At 35.8% G+C, this 21,743-nt stretch overlaps 2 protein-coding genes across 2 annotated transcripts in view; one reads left to right on the forward strand and one right to left on the reverse strand.

Annotated features, from left to right (window-relative positions):
* The window catches only part of PRR27 (proline rich 27), a 33,074-nt gene extending 14,662 nt beyond the window's left edge, over positions 1-18,412 (reverse strand). Inside the window, exons 1-4 of the mRNA XM_058296278.2 lie at positions 18,317-18,412; positions 17,001-17,024; positions 14,985-15,008; positions 11,866-12,968 (exon numbers count right to left, since the gene is read on the reverse strand). Coding sequence (XP_058152261.1) covers positions 11,866-12,968; positions 14,985-15,008; positions 17,001-17,024; positions 18,317-18,367 — 1,202 coding nt within the window. The 5' untranslated portion in view covers positions 18,368-18,412. The remainder of the gene's footprint in view (positions 1-11,865; positions 12,969-14,984; positions 15,009-17,000; positions 17,025-18,316) is intronic.
* CSN2 (casein beta) overlaps positions 1-21,743 on the forward strand; it is a 202,927-nt gene that overhangs the window by 81,443 nt on the left and 99,741 nt on the right. The window lies entirely within an intron of this gene.

Genomic DNA, 21,743 nt, shown 5'->3' on the forward strand with positions numbered 1-21,743 from the left:
ATGGGGGATGCATGGGAGGAGGTTCACCTGGGGCATACCAATAAGTCATATAAAATGTGTTTATTTATTCATGGGGCATTGTCACAGTGGGAGGAGATTCATGCAATAACCAAAAGAATTTCAAATTCCCATCCTGGGGAGTTCTGCCACATTCTCTAATGGAACAGCAAGGATACCCTGAGTACAGGAACAGTGACTAGTGAAGGAGGATGGACCATTGACAGGCCCTTGATATTTATGACTATACTTATGAACCTTTAGTTTTTTTTTTTAAAGATTTATTAATTTATCCCCCCTTGTGGCTTGTTTTCTGCTGTCTGTTCTCTGTGACCATTCACTGCATGTTTTTGTTTTTGTTTTTCTGTGTCTGCTTGTCTCCCTTTTTTTTTTTTGTTGGGTCATCTTGCTGAGTCAGCTCTTCCCTGCACACCGGCTATCAGCTCTCCATGGTGCATGGGCCATCAGTTCTCCACAGTGCGTGGGCCCAGCCTGCCTTCACAAGGAGTCCTGGGACAGGAACCCAGGACCTCCCATATGGTAGACAGGAGCCCAACTGACTGAGCCACAGCTGCTTCCCTGAACCTTTAATTTCAAAATGGAAACTTAGCCTAGTATTATAGGGTAGCTAGGAGTTACCTCCTGAGAGCCTCCTTTCTGCTCAAATGTGGCCACTCTCTAAGCCAAACTCAGCATATAAATGCATTACCTTTCCTCCAGCATGGAACTTGACTCCCAGGAATGAGCTTCCCTGGTTCCAAGAGATTACTACCAAGCATAAATTAGCAATGCAACTGGAAAAAGACCTTGACCAAAAGAGGGAAAGTGTAAAGATGCGATTTATTTTTGCATATTAATTTTGTATCCCTACACTTTCCTGAACCCATCACTTAGTTCTAGTTGCTTTTTTTGTGGATTTTCCAGGATTTTCTAGATATAGCATTGTATCATCAGCAAATAGTTTTACTTCTGCCTTTCCTATTTAGGTGTCTTTTATTTCTTTTTCTAGCCTAATTGCTCTTACTAGAACTTCTAGCACAATATTGAATAACAGTGGTGACTGGGCATTCTTGTCTTATTCCTGATCTCATCAGGAAAGCTTTCAGTCTTTCACCAGTGAATGCAATGCTAGCTGTAGGTTTTTCATATATGTACTTTACCACGTTGAGAAAGCTTCCTTCTATTCCTATGTTTTGGGTTTTTTTTTTTTTAATCAAGAAAGGGTATTATATTTTGTTAACTGTCTTTTCTGCATCATTTGAGAGGATCATGAATCTTTCTTCTTTAATTTATCAATGCGGTTTACTTCACTATGTGATTTTCTTGTTTTGAACCACCCTTGAATACCTGGGATGAAACAGACAAAACCAGATTAAAAGCAAAAGTTTGGAAAAAGATATTCCATGCAAATGGTAACCAAAAAAGAGCCTGATTAGTGATACTAATATTGGACAAAATAGATTTCAAATGCAAAACTATTATAAGGGATGAAGAATGTCATTATATATTAATAAAAGGGGCAATTTGCCAAGAAGAAATAAGTATACTAAATGTTTATGCTCCTAACTGGAGTGCCCCTAGATATATGAGACACACTGGCAAAACTGAAGGGGGAAATAGATGTCTCTACAATAATAGTTGGAGACTTCACTACAGCATTCTCAGCATTTTTTTTTCTCTACACCTGGGTATCTTACCTGTGGAGGGCAGGATGCAGGGTGAATGATTGGCGAGCACTGGCAGCTTGAGACAGTTGCTAGTGACCTGAACATGAGGCCTGTTTCTCTGTTTTTTTTCCCCTCTCTTTCTTCCTTTTTCTTTTTTCCTCCTTATTTTCTTTATTTCTTTTCTTTCTTTCATTTTTCCCTCTTCTGTTGCTTTTCTTTCACTCTACTTTTTCTTGTTTGGTCTTCATCATCTTTCTCCTCTTGCCATTTTTCCAGTATTTCATTCTATTTTAGTTTTTCCTATTTCTTCTTCTTTTAATTCCACTTTTGTTTTATTCTTATTTCTATTTATCTTTTATGAGTTTTCACTCTTATTACTAATTTTTTTCCTGGTCCTTTTATGATTCCTTTTCCATCCTTTCTTATTATTCTTTCTTTCCAAATTTATGGTATTAATACTCTTTTGGGGGGGAACAAGGACAACTATAAGGATATAGAATAAGTGGAAGCAAGTGTCAAAGGAGACCCTTAACACAAAAGAACCCAAAATAAAACCCTAGAGTAGAAAGAGAAGCTAACCAACAGAATCAGCCCATCAAGATAAACAGTTGCCTTGACACCAGCAAAATATTATAAGACATTCTAAGAAACAGAAAGGCATGGCCAATTCTAATGAACAAGCTAAAAGCAGGAGGAGATGCAGAACATGGAACAACTAATCAAGATGTCCAAACAAATATCATGAGTCAACTTAATGAAGTGAAGGAAAAGATAAAAGATATTAAGAAGACCCTGGGGGAGCCTACATTAAAAGAGAACAGATTTGGCAGTGATAAAAGGCACAATGCAAGAATTAAAAAATATGCTGGAAGCAAATAACAGCAGATTTGTACAGGCAGAGGAAAGAATTAGTGACTTCAAAGATAGAAATTGCACAGATAACAGAACAGATATATAAAGAGATAGGAAAAATTCATCAGGGACTCAGGGAATTGAATGACAACATGAAATGCACAAACTTCCACTTTTATAAGCATCCCAGAAGGAAGAGAAGGGAGACAAAAGGAGTATTGGAGGAAATAATGGCTGAAAATTTCCCAACTCTTATGAGACACATGATGTACATGTCCAGGAAGAGCAGCACACTCCAAACAGTATAAATCCTAACAGGCTTACCCTGAGACACAACAATTCTATCAGATTGGCAAACACTCAAGACAGAGAATTCTGAAAGCAGCAAGAGAAAAGAGATCCATCACATATAAGGGCAGTTTGATATGATTAAGCACATATTTCTCATCTAAAGCCACGAAGGCAGTGGTATGACACAGTAAGATGCTAAAAGAAAAGAAAAACAAAACTGCTAGCCAAGATTTTGTATCCAGCAAAATAGCATTCAAAATTGAAATATTTCAAAATATTCACAAATAAACATAAGTTGAAAGAACTTATTAATGAGAAACCTGCCCTTTAAGAAATACAAAATAAAAAAAATAGAGCATGGAAGGAGAGTATAGAAAGGAAGATTATTAGTAAGAGTCACTAAAAGGATAAAAAGAAAAATAAAAACAAAATATGACATATATAAACCTAAAGAAAAAATGGTTAATGTAGGTACTGCCTTGATGGTAATGACTTTAATGTTAATGGATTAAACTCTCCAATCAAAAGACATAGATTGGTGGAATGAATAAGAAATATGACCAATCTATATGCTGTGTACAAGAAACTCACCTCAGAGCCAGGGACCCAAGGAGGTTTCACTGGAAAGGTTGGAAAACAAGTTTATATACAAACAATAACCAAAAAAATACAGGAGTATTTATACTAATGACGGACAAAATAGACTTCAAATGCAAAACTATTTTAACAGACAAAGAAGGACACTATATATTATAAAAAATAGGAATCTATCAAGAAGAAAGAACAATCATAAATATTTGTTCACCCAACCAAAGTGCCCCAGTGTACATGAGGCAAACAATGGAAAAACTAAGGGGAGAAAGATATGATTCTACGATCATAGTGAGGGACTTTAATACACCATTCTCACCATTAGACTAAACATCTCAAACAGAGAGCTAATAAAGAAATAGATATATTGAATAGTGTGTTAGCAGAACTAGACCTAACAGGCATATACAGAACATTACATCCCAATACAATAGGATATACAGTCTCTTTGAGCATACATGGATCATTCTCCAGGATAGATCACATGTGAGGTTACAGAACAAGTTTCAACAATTTATAATAATTGAAATTATACAAAGTAATTTCTCTGACCACAACAGAATGAAACTGAAAATTAATTAGGGAAGAAACCTAGAATAGGCAGAAAGATATGGAAATTAAACAGCACACTAATAAACAATCAATGGGTCAAGGAGGAAAATACAAAAGAAATCATTAACTACCTTGAAATGAATGAAAATGAGAAAACAACATATCAAAACCTTTGAGATACAGCTAAAGTAGTGCTGAGAGGGAATTTAAAGCCCAGTATGCTTGTATTAAAAAAAGAAGAAAATGCTAAAATCAAAGACCTAACTACCTCCTGGGGGAACTAGAAAAAGAGCACAAACTAATTCCAAAACAAGAAGAAGGGAATAACAAAGATTAGAGCAGAACCAACTGTAATTGAGAATATATAATAATAATAATAATACAAACACTAGAAAAAATTACCAAACCAAAGCCAAAACCTGGTTCTTTGAGAGTATTAATAAATTTGACAAAGCTATAGCCAGACTATCAAAGAAAGAGAGAAAATGCAAATAAAATAAAAAATGAGAATGAGAATATCATCACTTATCCCACAGAAATAAAGAGTATCATAAGAGGATACTATAAAAAAAATTGTATGCCAACAGGATGGATAACTTAGATGAAATGGACAAATTTTTAGAAACCAAAAACAACCTACAGTGATGAAAAAAAAAAGAGAACTCAACAAACCAATCACAAGTAATGAGATTGGATTAGTCACCAAAAACCTATCAACCAATAAAAAATAAAAGCCCAGGACTGAATAGTTCACGGGTGAATTCTTCCCATCATTCTGGAAAGAGCTAACACCAGTCCTGCTTAAACTCTTCCAAAAAAATAGAAGTGGAGGGAAGCTTACCTAACTCTTTCTTTGATGCCAACATTACCCTAATACCAAAATGACATAAAGATGCCAAAAGAAAAGAAAACTCTAGCCCAATCTCTCAGATGAACTTAGATGCTAAAATCCTAAACAAAATACCTGATAGCTGTATTCAACAACACATTAAATGAATTATATACCAAGATTAAGTGGGTTTTATCCCAAGTATGGAAGGATGGTTCAACAAAAGAAAATCAATCAATGTAATAATACACTACATCAACAGATTGAAGGAAAAAATCTATGATTTATATTGGTGCAGAAAAAGCATTTGATAAAATACAGCATCCTTTCTTGATAAAAACACTTTGAATGATAGTAATAGCAGGAAACCTCCTCAACTGATAAGGGATATATATGAAATACCCACAGCTAACATCATACTCAATGGTGAAATGCTAAAGGCTTTCCTTCTAAGATATAGAACAAGACAAGTATGCCAACTGTCTCTGCTCTTATTTAGCAATGTGTTAGAAGTACTTCCTCAGGGAGCAGATGTAGCTCAAATGGTTGAGGTCCTGCTTCCCATGTACTAGGTCCCATGTTCAATTTCCAGTTATCTCCTAAAAACAAACAAACAAAAAAATGAAAAACCAACTCTCATTGGGGAGCAGATGTAGTTCTTTCCAGATGTAGTTCAGTGAACACTTGCTCCCCATGTATGAGATCCTGGGTTCTTCCTCAAGCACTTGACAAGAAAAAGAAAGAAAAGACATACAAATTGGAAAGGAAGAAGTAAAAATGCCAATATTTGCTGATGACACAATCCTTTTTGTAGAACACCCCCCAAAATCTACAACTAAGCTGATAAATGAGTTCAGTAAAGTGGAAGTGTATAGGATTCATATGCCAAAATCAGTAGCATTTCTGTGCTCTAATGATGAGCAATCAGAGGAAGAAATGAAGAAAAAATTCTGCTAACAATAGCAATTAAAAGAAGCAAATATCTAGGAATAAACTTAACTAAAGATGTCAAGGACTTATACACAGAAAACTACACAACATTGTTAAAGAAAATCAAAGAAGATCTAAATAAATGGATATTGCATGTTCACGGATTGGAAGACTAAATATCATTAAGATGCTTGTGCTATCCAAATTGATTTACCTATTTAATGCAATCCCAATAAAATTTACAACAACAATTTTGCTTAACTGGAAAAGCCAATTATGAAATGTATTTGGAAGGGCAAGGAGCCCCAAATAGCCAAAAACATATTGAAAAAGAAAAGCAAAACTAGAGGAATCATACTACCTTACTTTAAAGCATATTATAAAGCTACAATTGTCAAAACTACATGGATGGACACAATGATAGACATACTGACCAATGGAACCAAAGTGAGAGGTCTGAGACAGCGCTGCACATATATGGCCAACTGATATTCATGAAGGCCACTAAGCCCACTCAACTGGGACAGAATAGCCTCTTCAACAAATGGTGCTGGGCAAACTGGATATCCATATCCAAAAGAATGAGAGAGGATTACCACCTCATGCCCTATACAAAAATTAACTCAAGATGGATCAAAGATCTAAATATAAGAGCCAAGACCATAAACTTCCTAGAAAATAATGTAGGGAAGCATCCACAAATAGTAGGAAATGGTTTCATAAACTTTACACCCAAATTGTGAGCAATGAAAGAAAAAATAGATAAATGGGACCTCCTCAAAATTAAAAAAACTTTTGTACTTCAAAGGGGTTTGTCAAGAAAGTAAAAATGCAGTGTACTCAATGGGATAATATATTTGGTAGCCATTTATCTGATAAGGGTTACTATCCAGTGTATATAAAGAAATCCTACATCTTGAAAATTAAAAAACAACCAATTTAAAAAATGTGTAAGAGATTTGAATAGACACTTTTCCAAAGAGGAAATACAAATGGCTCAAAGATTCATGAAAAGATGCTTAACATCACTAGCTATTAGGGAAATGCAAATCAAAACTACAGTGAGATATTATCTTATACCTATTAGACTGGCAGATATTAATAAAACAGAGAACTACAAGTGTTGAAGAGGATGTGGAGGAAAGGAAATATTCATCCATTGCTGATGGGAATGTAGAATGGTACAGCCATTGTAAAAGATGGTTTGGTGTTTCCTCAGGAAGCTAACTATAGAACTGCCATATTATCCAGCAATACCACTTCTGGGTATAAACCCAGAAGAATGAAAGTGGGGACATGAACAGATATATACCACCCATGTTCACAGTGGCATTATTCAGTATTGTCAAAAGTTGGAAGCAACACCAATGTGGTAGTTTGGCTAATGTGTCAACTAGGCCAGGTAATGGTATCTAGTCCTTTAGTCAAGCAAGCACTGGGATAATTGTAATACAAGAGCATTTCATGGACTTTAATCATCAGTGAGTTGATTGCATAGATGGCTGGTTACATCTACAATCAACCAAGGAGATTACTGCCAGCAATGAGTGATGTCTCATCCAATCAGTTGAAGGCCTTAAAAGGGGAAGTATTTAAGCATTCAGAGAGAGAATTCCATCTCTACTTCAGAAAGTCAGTGTCTCCTGGGGAACTCATCAAGGACCTTTATTTGAGTCTTTGGTTTGCAGTCTGCCCTATGGAATTTGGACTTCATCCCCAAGGTAGCACAAGAAAATTTTATAAAATCTCATCCTAACCACAGATATCTGCTGTTGGTTCTGTTTCCCTAGACAGCCCTGACTAATATACCGAGCATCCATCAAAAGATGAATGGCTAAGCAAAATGTGGTACATACATACAATGGAATGTTACTCAGCTGAAAGAATGAATGAAATATTGACACATGACAACATGGGTGAATCTTTAAGACCTTATGTTAAATGAAATAAAGCCCATTACTAAAGGACAAATATTGCATGATCTTACTGATATGACTTAAGCATATTGAGCAGACTCAGAGATACAGATTGTGGAAGACAGGTAAATAGGAGACAGAAAGGAGTAGAGAGTGGTGAGCCAATGATCAATCTGGGTAGAACCTGTGGTAAGGTGGAAGGAGGTAGTTTAGCATTGGATGGTGGTGATGGTGGTGCAGTGATGTGAGTGGTGTTGAAAGTGCTGGAATGTGTGGGTAAGCAGGGTTGGAAGGTAGATTGGACTAGCCATGGAACTTGGGAGAGGGTTGGAGAAAGGAACAGGTAAACTCTGGGGAGTTGGAGGTCTGTGGTTGAAAATACAAATGGGGCAATGTTCTTTGGTGAATATGGCAGAGGAGGGTCACTGGTGCAGGGTGTCAGTGGTGGGAGGATGTGTGGGAGAGAGTGCACCTGAGGCCTGCTTCTGTTGAATATGAATGTGCTTATCTTGTCATAGGGTATTATCTCAGTAGAGACCCGTGGAATAAACAACAAAATATTAAACTCCCATCCACATAGAGGGGCAAGAATTTCTCAAGTACATAGGCAGTGCCTAATAAAAGAAAACAGATCAATATATCAAGTCATCAATATTAATACGTGTAACTGTGAACCTTATTTTTGAAAAATTGAAACTTAGTGGTTATCATAAGTTTGGGTGGGGGGAGTAGATGGAATAGAGGGCATTGGAATTGTTCTGCATGATCTCGCAATGATAGATACAGGCCATTACACATTTTGCCAAAACCTAATAAAATTGTATGGTTGCAAAGGGTAAATCATAACATAAACTAATGATTGTGGGTAGTAGCAATGCTTCAATATTTGTCCATTAATTTTTTGTAAAAAATATACCATACTCATGTTAGGCATTATTAATAGGGGAAAATGTAAGAGGGGAGAAGGTGGGGTATATGGGAATCCCTTATATTTTCCATGTGACTTTTCTATAACCTAAAACTTCTTTAAAAATAAGAAAAAAATCAAACAAAAAAGAAGACACTTGGGGAACACACAGAAGAAATTGTAAACACATAAAAAACAACAGTTCTTACAGTCATGAAAGGCACAAAGCAAGAAATTTTTTTGGATTTGTTTTTGGGGGAGGTTTTGGATTACAGAAATGTTACAACTAAGATGGCAGAGAGGTGCAGGGGTCAGTGGTAGGCGGATATGTGGGGAAGGATGCACCCAGGATATGCCTCAGTCTAATATGAGGGTGTTCATGTGGTCATGGGATGTTATCTCAGTGGGCGGAAACCCACACAATAATCGATAAAATATCATCTTCCTATCCTGGGGGGGTCCTGCTACATTCTCTAATAGAGTGGCAAGAATCTCTAGAGTATATAGGTAATGCCTAGCGAAATTATAAATTGATATTAATGCTTGTATTTTTGAACCTTCTTCTCATAAAATTGAAACTTAATCTAGTAATAGATATATGGCCTAAGAGTTACCCCCTGAAAACCTCTTTGTTCCTAAAATGTGGCCTCTCTCTAAGCCAAACTCATCATACAAACTCACGGACTCCCTCCCAGCATGGGACGTGACAACTGGGGATGGACCTCTCTGGCATAGAGGGATTATTTTACCAAGTGCCATCTAGTGATGCATTTGGAGGAAGACCTTGACTAAATTAAATACAAAAGAGTTTAACAGCTAAGAGATTTCAAGCCAGTCCGGAGGTCATTCCAGACTTTCTGCTTACACAAGTCTCAGAAGGATCTCACTGACTACCACAGTGAACAATGCTCAAACAGGGGTGCTCCTGAGGGTTCTAGAGACATCTGGTCAAGACAGGGAGCGCACACCCCCCAGAATACTGGCACTCTGTCAATGGGCCTTACCGTGGAACATATGATAATTTATTTCCCCAAAATAACAGAGTTAAACTCATCTATAATTTCTCTACACATGGTTCTTCTGTCCCTTTTATTTTAAACTAGAATTAGTGCTAAAACTGCTAACAATATTTCCGAGAGACTTAGATCTTTAAAAAATAAACTCAATAGAAAACTACAACTCAATCCATGCAGGACTCCTAGTGGTTCAGACCCTTTAGGAATGAAGGTTTGAGTCTCCTTCCTAGGCAAAAGATCCATGGCCATCTGAGGCGTTTGCTGAGGGTAAAGAGAATATGGAATGGGTAGTGGGAGAAGGTAATTATAAATGCCTATAATGACATGACATGACAGAAATGAGGACTTTAATAGTAGTATTTCTTCTGTATTTTGCTATGAATTATTATTTTTGTGTGTATGTATGTTGTGTATGTGTATAAAATATCTTTGCTTCCCTCTCTTAAATCCTTATCATATAAAATAAGTTATATCAACTTTATGTCATAGTCTTTAAGTTACAGGATATCAAAGATGAGTGACTAACACCCAAAACTTACATCCTTTTCTGGGGAAAGGGTTAGTGCATTTTTGGTTGTACATAAGTCAGTTGTATCATTTTAGGTGAAAGTATAGCTATGTTATTGTCTTTATTTGGAGATTGGGTATGGTTTAAGGAAATGTGTATGGGTGTCAATTTGACATGAAGTAGACTGTGATAGTTCAGGTCATGTGTCACTTTAGCTAGGTTTTTGTGTCCAGTTGTTTGGTTATGGAAGCACTGACTTGATGGTTACTGTGAAGGTAATTTGTAAATGGATTTGCATTTATATTCATTTGATTGCATCTACTGTTGCATCTATAATTGTCATATGATATTGTTCTCTGCAATGTGGGTAGTCTTTTTTTTTTTTAAAGAATAAAATATATTATTTTACCTACATTTATTACTTTTATGACTCTGTTCCAGTGGGTAGTCTTTTCGTCCAATTAATTGGATGCCTTAAAGCCAGAACTGCAGATTCAGAAGACAGAAGAATTTCTGCCTTTAATTTATTCATCAGCTTCTCTTAGGGAATTCACTTTTTTATATTTTTAAATTTAAAAAATTTATTTATTTCTCTCCCCTTGCCCTCCCACCCCCCCACCAGTTCCCAGTTGTTTGCTCTCTGTGTCTATTTGCTGTGTGTTCTGTGACCACTTCAATCCTTATCAGCAGCACCAGCAGCACTGTGTTTCTTTTTGTTGAGTCATCTTGCTGTCTCAGCTCTCCGTGTGTGAGGCACCATTCTTGGGCAGGCTGTACTTTCTTTTGTGCCGGGCAGCTCTCCTTACAGGGCACACTCTTTGCACATGGGGCTTCCCTATGCGGGGGGGGGGGGGGGGGGGGGGACGACACCCCTGAGTGGCAGGGCACTCCTTGCGCACATTAGCACTGCACATGGGCCAGCTCCACACGGGTCAAGGAGGCCTGGGGTTTGAACCGCGGACCTCCCATGTGGTAGGCAGATGCCCTATCCATTGGGTCAAGTCCACTTCTCTCACTTTCAACCTTTACCTCATCCTGCCCTATGGAGTTCGGACATGCCATATTTTAGAATCACCTTTTTTGGAGTTTCCAACATTCTTTATCCTTTCCCATAGCCTTACCAATGCTATGGTTACATGACCCAATTTGTATAAGTATCTCTCTCTCTATATATGTCTTGTCAGTTCTGTTTCTCTGAAGAACACTAACACACCCAAGCTAAATTAATTAATGCTTAAATCTGCTCAAAGACTTGCACACTAATGTTCATAGTAAAAACAAAACAAAACAAAAACACTGAAAACAAAATGTTCAGGAGATTAATGGCTAAACAAATTATGGCTTACACACAAATAAAATACTACTCTTCAAGAGAGAAAGAATGAACTACCAATATACACAGAAAACCTCAAAATAATTATGCCAAGGCAAAGAAGCCAGACAAAAATGAGTACAAAGAGCATTATGCCACTTAAATAAAATGAAAATCAATCTATAGTGACCAAAAACGGATCAGGAATGGAAGGAAAAGGAAGGTGATATTACGAAGGAACAGAGAGGAACTTTTGGCTTTGGTGAATATGTTCATTATCCTGATGATTTTTTGGGGGGGGGGGGTGTTCTGTATACATACGTTAAAACTTACCAAAAGCACACTTTCAATAGGTGCTGCTTGTTGTATGCCAATTATATTTCAATAAAACATTCCGAATATTTAAGCGCATGTATATTTGCTTGTGGGTATACTGTTCTTTTGTCTCCCTCCGACAAATCCCACACCTCACAAGTGGTAAGGTTCAGGCAGCTTACCTGCTCAAAAGTAGAGAAGGCTGAAATTCTGGGACAGTTGGCTCCATGCTAGCAGGTTTGGCATCAGGAAGCTCAGCTTCCACAGACTCATCTGCCACAGGCTCAGATATTGTAGGCTCAGGTGGAAAAGGCTGGGGTGCAACATGCCCAGCTACCACCTGCTCAAGGGCAATAGTCTCAGTTGCCATATGTCCAGGTGTCACAGGCCTGTGTACAACAGGCCTAGCTCCTGCAGGTTCAGGTGCACCAATTCTAGCTGCCGCAGGTCTCTGTGCAACAGGCCCAACTGCCAAAGGCCTGAGTGCAACAGGTCCAATTGCCACAGGCGCTGGTGCAGCAGGCCGCAATACTATAGGCTCGGATGCAGTGGGCATATCTGCCCCAGGATCGAGTACAAGAGGCTCAGCTGCTGGAGGCTCAGGCGCAATAGGCCCAGCTGCCGCAGGCTCGAATGTGACATGCCTGCCTACCTCGGGTTGGGCTACAACAGGCTCAGCAGCCGCAGGATGGAATGCAACAAGCCCAGTTGCTGCAGGCTCGAGTACAGCAGGCCCACCTGCCACAGTCTCGAGTGTAACAGGCCCAGTTGCCCCAGGCTGGAGTATAACAGGCCCAGCTGCCTCAGGTTCGAGTATAACAGGCCCAGCTGCCACAGGCTGGAGTATAACAGGCCCAGCTGCTGCAGGTTCAGGTATAATACGTCCAGCTGCCACAGGCTCCAGTGCCATAGGCCGGGCTGCTAGAGGCTGGGGTAAAGATGATGTGAACATAACAGACTCAACTGCAGCAGGCAAGGCAGCATGTGCAATAGGTACTGCAGGTGCTGCAGGACTACTTGAGAGAGGGACAAGAGAGGAGAACCTATTAGGTAGAGGAGGGTACCAAGTAACTTGTGGAAAACTAGGAACAGTGTAGGCAGAGAGGTCCATGGGAGAGGTGGGGATCCAGGGATATGGAGGTACCACTCTGTTTGGTTCAGTAAACTCAAAGTTCCTGGGATAGGTGTTCTGGGGGGGATAGTAAGAAGGAGGGAAATAATTGTCCCCTAAGTGATAAGGAAAATTCACAGATGGATTAAGTGGGTCACGGTAGCCATGATAATCCTAAAGGAGAAGCAAAGAGGCCAATTAAAGTTAATAGTACATGTCTATCCTACCTATACATTACCTATGTTATTACTGTGTTTACATATATTGAGTGGTGATCATTTTTTTAAAGAATTCTAATTTTATCTCTTTCCAAACTTTTTGAAATAGGACTGTAGCAGTTTGATATGGTTATGAATTCCAAAAATAGATATTGGATTATGTTTGTATTCTGGTCTATACCTGGTATGATTGAGTTATGATTGGGGCTTTGACTGGGCCTCGTCGTTAGGGCGTTGAGTCCTCACTCCTTGGTGGGTGGGGACTCACAGATAAAAGGCATGGCAAAGGACAGAGTTGGGGTTTTTGATGTTGGAGTTTTGATGCTGGAGTTTCATGCTGAATCCTTAAGCTGCAGCTACAGGAAGTAAGCTCACAGAGGAAAGAGAAGCCAGCCTCAGGAAGAAAGGATCCCTGAGCTCAGAAAGAAATGAGCCCTGGGAAGAGAGGAACCCTGAACCCAGAGAGAAGCAAGACCCTGGAAGGGAGGAACCCAGGAAGCCTGAACCCTCGCAGCTGTCAGCAGCTATCTTAGTTCCAACAAGCGAAAATAGACTTTGGTGAGGGAAGCAACTTATGCTTTATGGCTTGGTATCTGTAAACTCCTACCCCAAATAAATACCCTTTATGAAAACCAACTGATTTCTGGTATTTTGCATCAGCACCCCTTTTGCTGACTAATACAAGGACCAAACAATTTATAAGGTAATTGAATAAATCCTAATTTAAGAGGAAATATTTTGTGTTTAGGCAAATAAGAGTGTTATGGCCTGCAGAGTATGCCAGCCTAGGCCAGGACAAAAATGAAAGGAAAGCATTCAAAGTCACAGAATAGGATGGATGCTTTCAGGCCTCCTTCTCTGCACCCCCTCTTTCCTTGCTATCCCTCACAGAAAACCATCCCTCCTCCTTCACGTTCCTCCTTTCCCCTCCTATTCTCAGTGCCCTCTGGGTCTCTAATAGGCTAACTGGAAGGATTCACCTCTTGTAGGTGTCCCATGTTTCAGAATTGTCCTTCCAAACTCCACCCCATGCTTCACCAAACTAACACTCCTTCAGAGACATACATCCTAAATAGTTACCAAGAGGGAAAGCAGACCAGATGTGGATCACTGACTACCAGTCGTTTGCACTTAATTTTCTCTGTGGTATTTGTGCTTTAAATGAGTAGCTTATTAACGTTTTGAAAGCATTTACTGTCAAATTTCAAATTTTTCTCCAATTTCACTAGGTTTGCCAATTACATTTATAAGAGAGCATTAAGGGGTTCTAAAATTATGTAAAAATTTATAGACAATTAAGATTTTTCTTTTTCTCACATACATGAACAGTTTTATTTCCTATTATAAACTTGTCAGTTTTTTAGCAAGTCACTTGTGTGTACATTTCAGGATCCTGGATTCTTTGATTTGTTGCATAACTCAATTATAATTCAAGGCATTTTAATTTTTGATAACATTTTTATCATTTGAAAATATGGTAAACTATATTTAACATTTAACATGTTTATGCTAGTATTAATGAGTTGATGGAGTCATTTTCTTTACATGTGTTCTAAGTTAATTTGTCAATAACAGACACCATTTAGGAACCTACACCCAGTTTTTATATTTGGTGGATAATACTGCCTTCTTTATTAATAATACTTTTCTATGATGTTAACCTTTATTTATATGATAAAATTTTATTTTAAAGTGTTTAACCTAATAAGCGGGCAGTGCAATTGGGCAAGGCATCAGTATTAATTTAAAAATACAGGATTTATATAATTAAATATGCCTATACATATATATGTATATTTAAATGGTCCCATCACAGCAAAAGAAGAGAGCATTGGCTTACTTATCTTTACGAAGATAAGTATAACAATAATGAATTATTTAACATTATCAGAAAATGCTATTTGCAAAGAAAATATGAAATGCATTTCAATATCTTAAAACATAAATATAAACAAAAATAAATATAGTTTACCTCATCATTGGGTGGGAGATATTTCTAAAACAAGAAAGAAAAACAGTGTTGCCTTTAAATTCCACATCACTGAAAACTATTTATATCCAGAGTGAACAGAACTGGCAAAACTCTCTAAGTCACCTAGATTTTTTTTTCTTTCTTAAGTACTACAGTTGTTTTCCTTGTTCTACTTTTTCTGTGACTGGTTAGACTCAGTCCTGTTATCCTATAACACACTCTTACAGAGTGGGTATTCAATGATTGATTATAATGTCATACCAGTTTCGATGTTTCTAAGCTTCGATTTAAATTTCTTAGTGATATCTTTTTAGAAAACTTCATGTACAGGGAAACAGTTATTTTAATTCAATTCAGTTGCTTATGTACACATTAGATGATCATTTGTGTTTAGGACAAGATCCCTATGACTAAACAGGGCTTGGCAATATAATGTCTTAATAAATGAGATTGTTCTTTAGTGGTTTGCAATAGGTTAAGCTTTTTCTTCATGGATATTCAAAGACTTATTTTAAGCAGTATATATTGAGTGCCTGCTATGTGCTGTCCAGTGCTAGCTATTGGAATCCAGTTGTGGACAAAACACATGGTTTCTTGGCTCCACTTTCTGGTATGTTACATCTCCTAGCCAGTCCAGCTATCTAATTAAATTTAATATAGTATATAATATCTCTTCCCAATTTTATACTGGTTTACTTTATTATTGAATTTAAAATGTCTGCTCTTATACAGTTAACCAGGGGCAGAAGTAGGGTGGGGAATAGGGAATTAATGCTTAATTGATACAGAGTTTCTGTTTTGGGTGAAGGAAGTGTTCGTACTGACCTGGGTTGGTAATTAACTCCACTGAATTGTATGCTTGAATGTGGCTAAATGAGAAATATTATGTTGTATATATGCTACCTTGATAAAATATTTTTAAAAAGCAGAACTGTGTAACACAAAGAGTGAACCCTAATGTAAACTATGGACTTTATTTAATATAATGCAAAATATTATACACACTAAAGCAAAATATTAATAATAGGTAAAATTGTGTGTGAGCAGTAAGGTGGATATATGAGAACCCCATATTTTCTGCATAATTTTTCTATAAATCTACTATTCTAAAAATTTACAGAGTTTGCTCATGGCCATATTGCTGAAGTGTCCTAGAGCATGGCACCTGATGTGTAAGCAATATATATTCTGGGGTGTCCACAAACAGAGGCAAATTTCAATTATTTGTATTGTGGATTATGTGGATCATGTAATTCTAGAAATTTATGATTCAAAATTTAGCTCGTATAATCTTAACTCTTATAAATATATAATAATATATTATTAATATATCAAAATATAATACTATTTCCATTCTTAATAATTTTCACAATATTCTTTTTCTTTTATTCTAAAAGTGTATACATCCCAGAACTGTATCTCTTGGTCTTTCTTTGCTAGATTGTCATGTTCACATCCTACACACTTGTGGCTTGGTACTAGTACAATGATTTTAGCACCTTGCTGGCATCAGAATTTGAGACAAATGGCAAGGAACTTAAAATAATCTATTATCAGTCAACCCATAAATGCTATTGTTCTATAGGGAAGTAATTCATGGGCATTTACCACACAGAAGACATCAAACTCCTTGGTATACAATCATCCTACTAGCAGTTCTAGATCTAATCCTTCATGTAGGCCAAACTTTCTGAATTACTCAATTTGTACAAGTAAACTTAGCACATTGCGATAAAATTTTACAGCCATGTGAAACCTAAATATACCAAAAAACTTTATCACATTGTAAGAGGAGTGTACTTTAATGTTTCTGTTCATTAAAAGGAATAAAGACCTTATGTAAATATGTTTAATGTAAATACAATTATAATCCATAAATAATTTTCTGAAAATCAGAAGAGAGTAATAGCACTAATATTTTAATAGTAGCAATAGTAAAAAATTTCATTATAAAGTTTCTAAATGTAAAATACACTTAAGGTAAAAATAATTATATATACATGAAAAAAGTTTTACCTCAACAATGAAGGGAAGACGCTTCTAAAACAAAAAAGAAAAAATGCTTTAAATATGTCACTTATTTGAAAACATCTTACCCATATTTTCGTATTATTGAAAGATTTGTACCTACATAATTTTTATAGTTAATTTTTGGAAATATGAGATACCCAATATGTATTCTTTATTATCATTTTTATTGGTTTTAGACCTAGATAATTGCCTCGGGAAGTTTTTCTTTGGCTAGCAGGGTGGTTTTTTGGTTTATAATTTTCTACATGTACATATATCTTTACCATCTGAAAGATCATTCAGTTTCTTATCCATAAGCATGGGTAGAGAATGATATTTCTTTAACCTTTATATTATCAAAATAATCCAAACCTTTTGCCAAGTGTGTTTCAGTTTGCTCAATTCTCTTTTACCTCCAGAATTTGTAGCATTTGCTCTCTCTAAGTGAGTGTGTAAGTGGTCTGTTGCCATCTCTTTACAGTTCCAGAAAGAACATATATCCACTAATTCTCCAATTTATCTTCAATGTTTTATAATCTATAGATTATGCACCACAGAATAAAATAAGAATAAAAAAATAGTGTAAGGAACCCATCATTTTCTATTTTAAGAGTCAGAGTTAATTCAGGTTACTTTTGAGGGGAGAATATTAACCTAAAGTTTGCACAGGATATTAATAATAGCAATAATAGCCATTAATAACAAGTATCCTTTGAGTTCTTAATATATCCTAGGTATTCTGCTAGGCATTTTACAGTTACCTTAAGTGAGCTTCACAACAATTCTGTGGGGTAGGTATATTATTATTTTTTCCATCTTACAAAAGAGGACACTCAGTAGCTAGGATAAGAATTAGCCATCAGATATTTCTTACTTTAGAGTCTTGTCTATTTGCACTACACTGAAGATCATTTTAGTCCATTGACTTCTGCCCAATCAAGTATTCCTCCTAACTCTAAAAATACTTCCAGCTATGGGACTTCAGTGCCAGAGGAAGCCCAGTATAGCTTTACATAAATTTGAAGAGATAACTCTGTTAAGATTATCTACACGGGATTCTGGTCCTTATAACTTTTTCCCCTTTCAGCCCACAAATTACTGAATTCACCTTCTTTCTTTGCTATTTATTTTCAGACATTAAATTTTTAATATTTTGATTTTTAAAAATTTCCTTAGAAAAAATTTGACAAAATAAATCCTATACCCATTAGCATATCTCTCACTGTATCATTATAAACACTGACATATCATTAACAGTAGTTGCTGTCCATAATTATTTGATGATTATTAATTGCTCCAACTTTAAAAGTCCATTTACTCACCCGTTTTGCAAAAGCAACACACATGATGCAGGACCAAAGCAGAAGTTTCATTTTGACTATTTCAAAAAATATATGTTTCTTTATTTCTCTTCTGGAGATTCTAGAGAAAGACAAAAGAATATGTGACTTCATTGTGCTGAACTAGGAAGATCCTTAGCAGATAATTTTGGCCTGTTATGTAATTATTGTTAGTATGACGAAAAAGGGATGACACTAGAGCCAAAATGATCTTTTTTTTGGTCAAATATCCATCAAAAATTAATTGGCTTCTAACTAACCTCTCTTTAAGTACAAGACCAGGCTTGCAACTAATTTGTTTTGAAAGGGTTTCCAGGAAATAAAATTGCTTAATAGTAGATGTTCTTTTGTTGCTTTATTGAGATTTTTAAAAATGGTTTCAGTAGGAGGTTGGTAAGACCTTGGAAAAAATTCCAGTCCTAAAGTTTTTTCAACCAAGTCCTGTGACATAATCCCTTAGGACCTTAATCACTACTTTTTCCTCCATCTCTGAAGAGTAGTGGGGGCAGCCATATATTCAAGTGTGTGTCTTCATTAAGCTCTCAATTTTTCAGGGATTTTAAAACCAAGCTCTCATTGGCCAATTAGTAAAGTTTATGGCTTTTCCCTTAAGGCATCAAAAACATAAAATATCTCACTTTTACAGGAATATTTATTATAGAATTAATATAACATTATTTATCTAAAAATGTGAAATATATAAAATGCCCAACAAGAGCTGATTCATTAAGCTGTTAGTAGCATATCTATGCAATCACATGCTACGCAATCACTAAAATATAGTATAAACATATGTTTACTTTAAAAGACCAGATTCATAATCTAATGCTAAAAAATATTTAAATTTTAAATATTGTTAGAGTATTTTATGGTTTCTTTATGAATATATGGTGACTATTTTTACAATTATTTCTATAATTTCTATAGTCTATTTCTGTGTAAAATGAGAATATATTACTTACATGCTAAGAATATTCTAATAAAATGAAAAATTTCTAAGTTTTTTTATAAGAGACTATGAATGTTTTCCTGCTAAACTCTTAACAAAATATGATCTGGAAAAACTATATCTACAGAGGAAGCCCTGAAAGCTATGTACTCCGTTCATTTCTTGAAACATTTTTTTTATCTTGGAATCAGATGCCCACCTGTTCAATATAGATTTTGAGCACATATTGAATAAACTTTGTTATAAAGAGTTTTGCTATTATACTACTGGTTTTGTTGACAGAAAAATTTTTAAAAAGATGAACAAATTTACTATAATTTTTTAAATTATAGAGATATATGGGACACAGATCTGTACTTTACTCTTTTCATATGAGCAGCACTGGAGAAATTACTGACAAGTCCCCAGTACCTGGGCTTTTCATGAGCAATTTGAACATTTTAATGTTTTAGAGACACCAATATTGTTTATTTCTTGGTTTTGCATTTATTTTGTTCTTTGCCTATGAAGAATCTAAGAGTAAAATGTCTTTCCCATATTTAGAACCATACGGGGCATTATGGCCTACTTTCTAGGGTTATTTCAGCTCTGATGTAATTTAGAGTTCACTGTGTTTTTACAGTCAGGATATATTTTAAATTTTTATTGTAGTAACATATACACAAACTAAAATTTCCCCTTTTAATCACTTTCAAATATATACTTCAGTGCTGTTAATTCCATTCACAATGTTATGCTACCATAACCACCATCCATTATCAAAACTCTTCCATCATCCCAAATAGAAACCATGTATAATTTAAGCATTAACTCCCCATTCTCTACCTTCACCCCAACCCATGATAACCTACATTTTTGTATTTGACTCTGAATTTGCTTATTCTAATTATTTCCTGTTGTCAAGATCATACAATATTTGTCCTTTTGTATCTAGCTTATTTTATTCAACATGAGGTTTTTAAAGTTCATCCATGCTGTCAAATGTGTTGGACATCATTCCTTTATAAAGCTGAATAACTGTCCATTTTATGTATGTACCACATTTGGTTTATCCGTTCATTGGTTGATGGGCATTTGCATTGTATCTATCTTTTGGCAATTGTGATTAATGCTGCTATGATTATCACTGTGCAAATATCTGTTGGAGTACCTGCTTTCAGATCTTTTGGGGATATACCTAGAAGTGGGATTGAAAGGTCATATGGTAAATAGATACTTAACTTTCAGAGGGACTGCCAAACTGCCTTCCACAGCAGCTGCACCATTGTACATTCCTACCGACAGTGAGTGTTTCTATTTCTCCACATCTACAACACTTGTAATCTATTTTTTTTTAAAGCAGTTTTATTCATACATGATTACCCCATCCAAAGTGTACAAACAATGGCTCAAATTTTAAAATAATAGCCTTTCTGGTTGGTATGAAATGATTTCTTATTGTGGTTTTGATTTGCATTTCCCCAATGGCTAATGTTGCTGAGCATCTTTTCATGTGCTTTTTGGCCATTTGTATAACTTCTTTGGAGAAATGAGTATTCAAGTCATTTGCCTTTTTAAGTTGGATTGTTTGTCTGTTTTTTTGTTGAATTGTAGGATTTCTTTATATATTCTGATATTAAACCCTAATTAGATATGTTCTTTCCAAATATTTTCTCCCATTTTGTAGGTTGTCATTTTACTTTCAAAATTTGCATCAAAAATTTTTTGAAAAGTCTTTTGATGACAATAAATTTTGAGTTTTATAGGTTCCATTTATCTGTTTTTTTCTTTTATTGCTTGTACTTGGTGTGTAAAATCTAAGAAACCGTTGCCTAACAGAAAGTCCTGAGAATGTTTCCTTGTATTTTCTTCAAAAAGTTTAATAATTCTGATTCTTATATTTAGATCTTTGGTGGATTTTGAGTTGACTCTTGTATATACTGTGAAGTAAGGATCTATCTTCATTTTTTTTTTTTTCATTTGGACATCCAGATTTGCTACTATCATTTGTTGAAGAAACTATTCTTTCCCCAGCTAAGTGGCCTTGGCACTATTGTTAAAAAAAAAAGTTGACTATAAATGTAAGGGTTGATTTCTGAAATCTCCTTTCAATTCATTGATTTATATGTTTGTCCTTATGCCTATGTTATACTGTTTGGATGACTATTGCTTTGTAATAAATTTCTTGATTGGGAGGTGTGATTCCTCCAACTTTGTTCTGCTCTTTCAAGATAGTTTTTGCTATGCAGAGGTCCTCAGCATTCCATACAAATTTAATGATTGGTTTTTCCATTTCTGCAATGAAGGCTGATGGGATTTTGTTTGGGATTATGTTAAATCTATAAATTGCTTCAGTTAGAATGGGAATCTAAAAAATATTTAATCTGCCAATTCTTGAACATGTAATGACCTTCCATAAATTTATGTCTTCTTTGAATTCCTTTTTTTTTTATGGTCAAAAAACTTAATATATTTAGAATT

Source organism: Dasypus novemcinctus, chromosome 1 (assembly GCF_030445035.2).
Source record: "Dasypus novemcinctus isolate mDasNov1 chromosome 1, mDasNov1.1.hap2, whole genome shotgun sequence".
Lineage (NCBI taxonomy): Eukaryota > Metazoa > Chordata > Mammalia > Cingulata > Dasypodidae > Dasypus > Dasypus novemcinctus.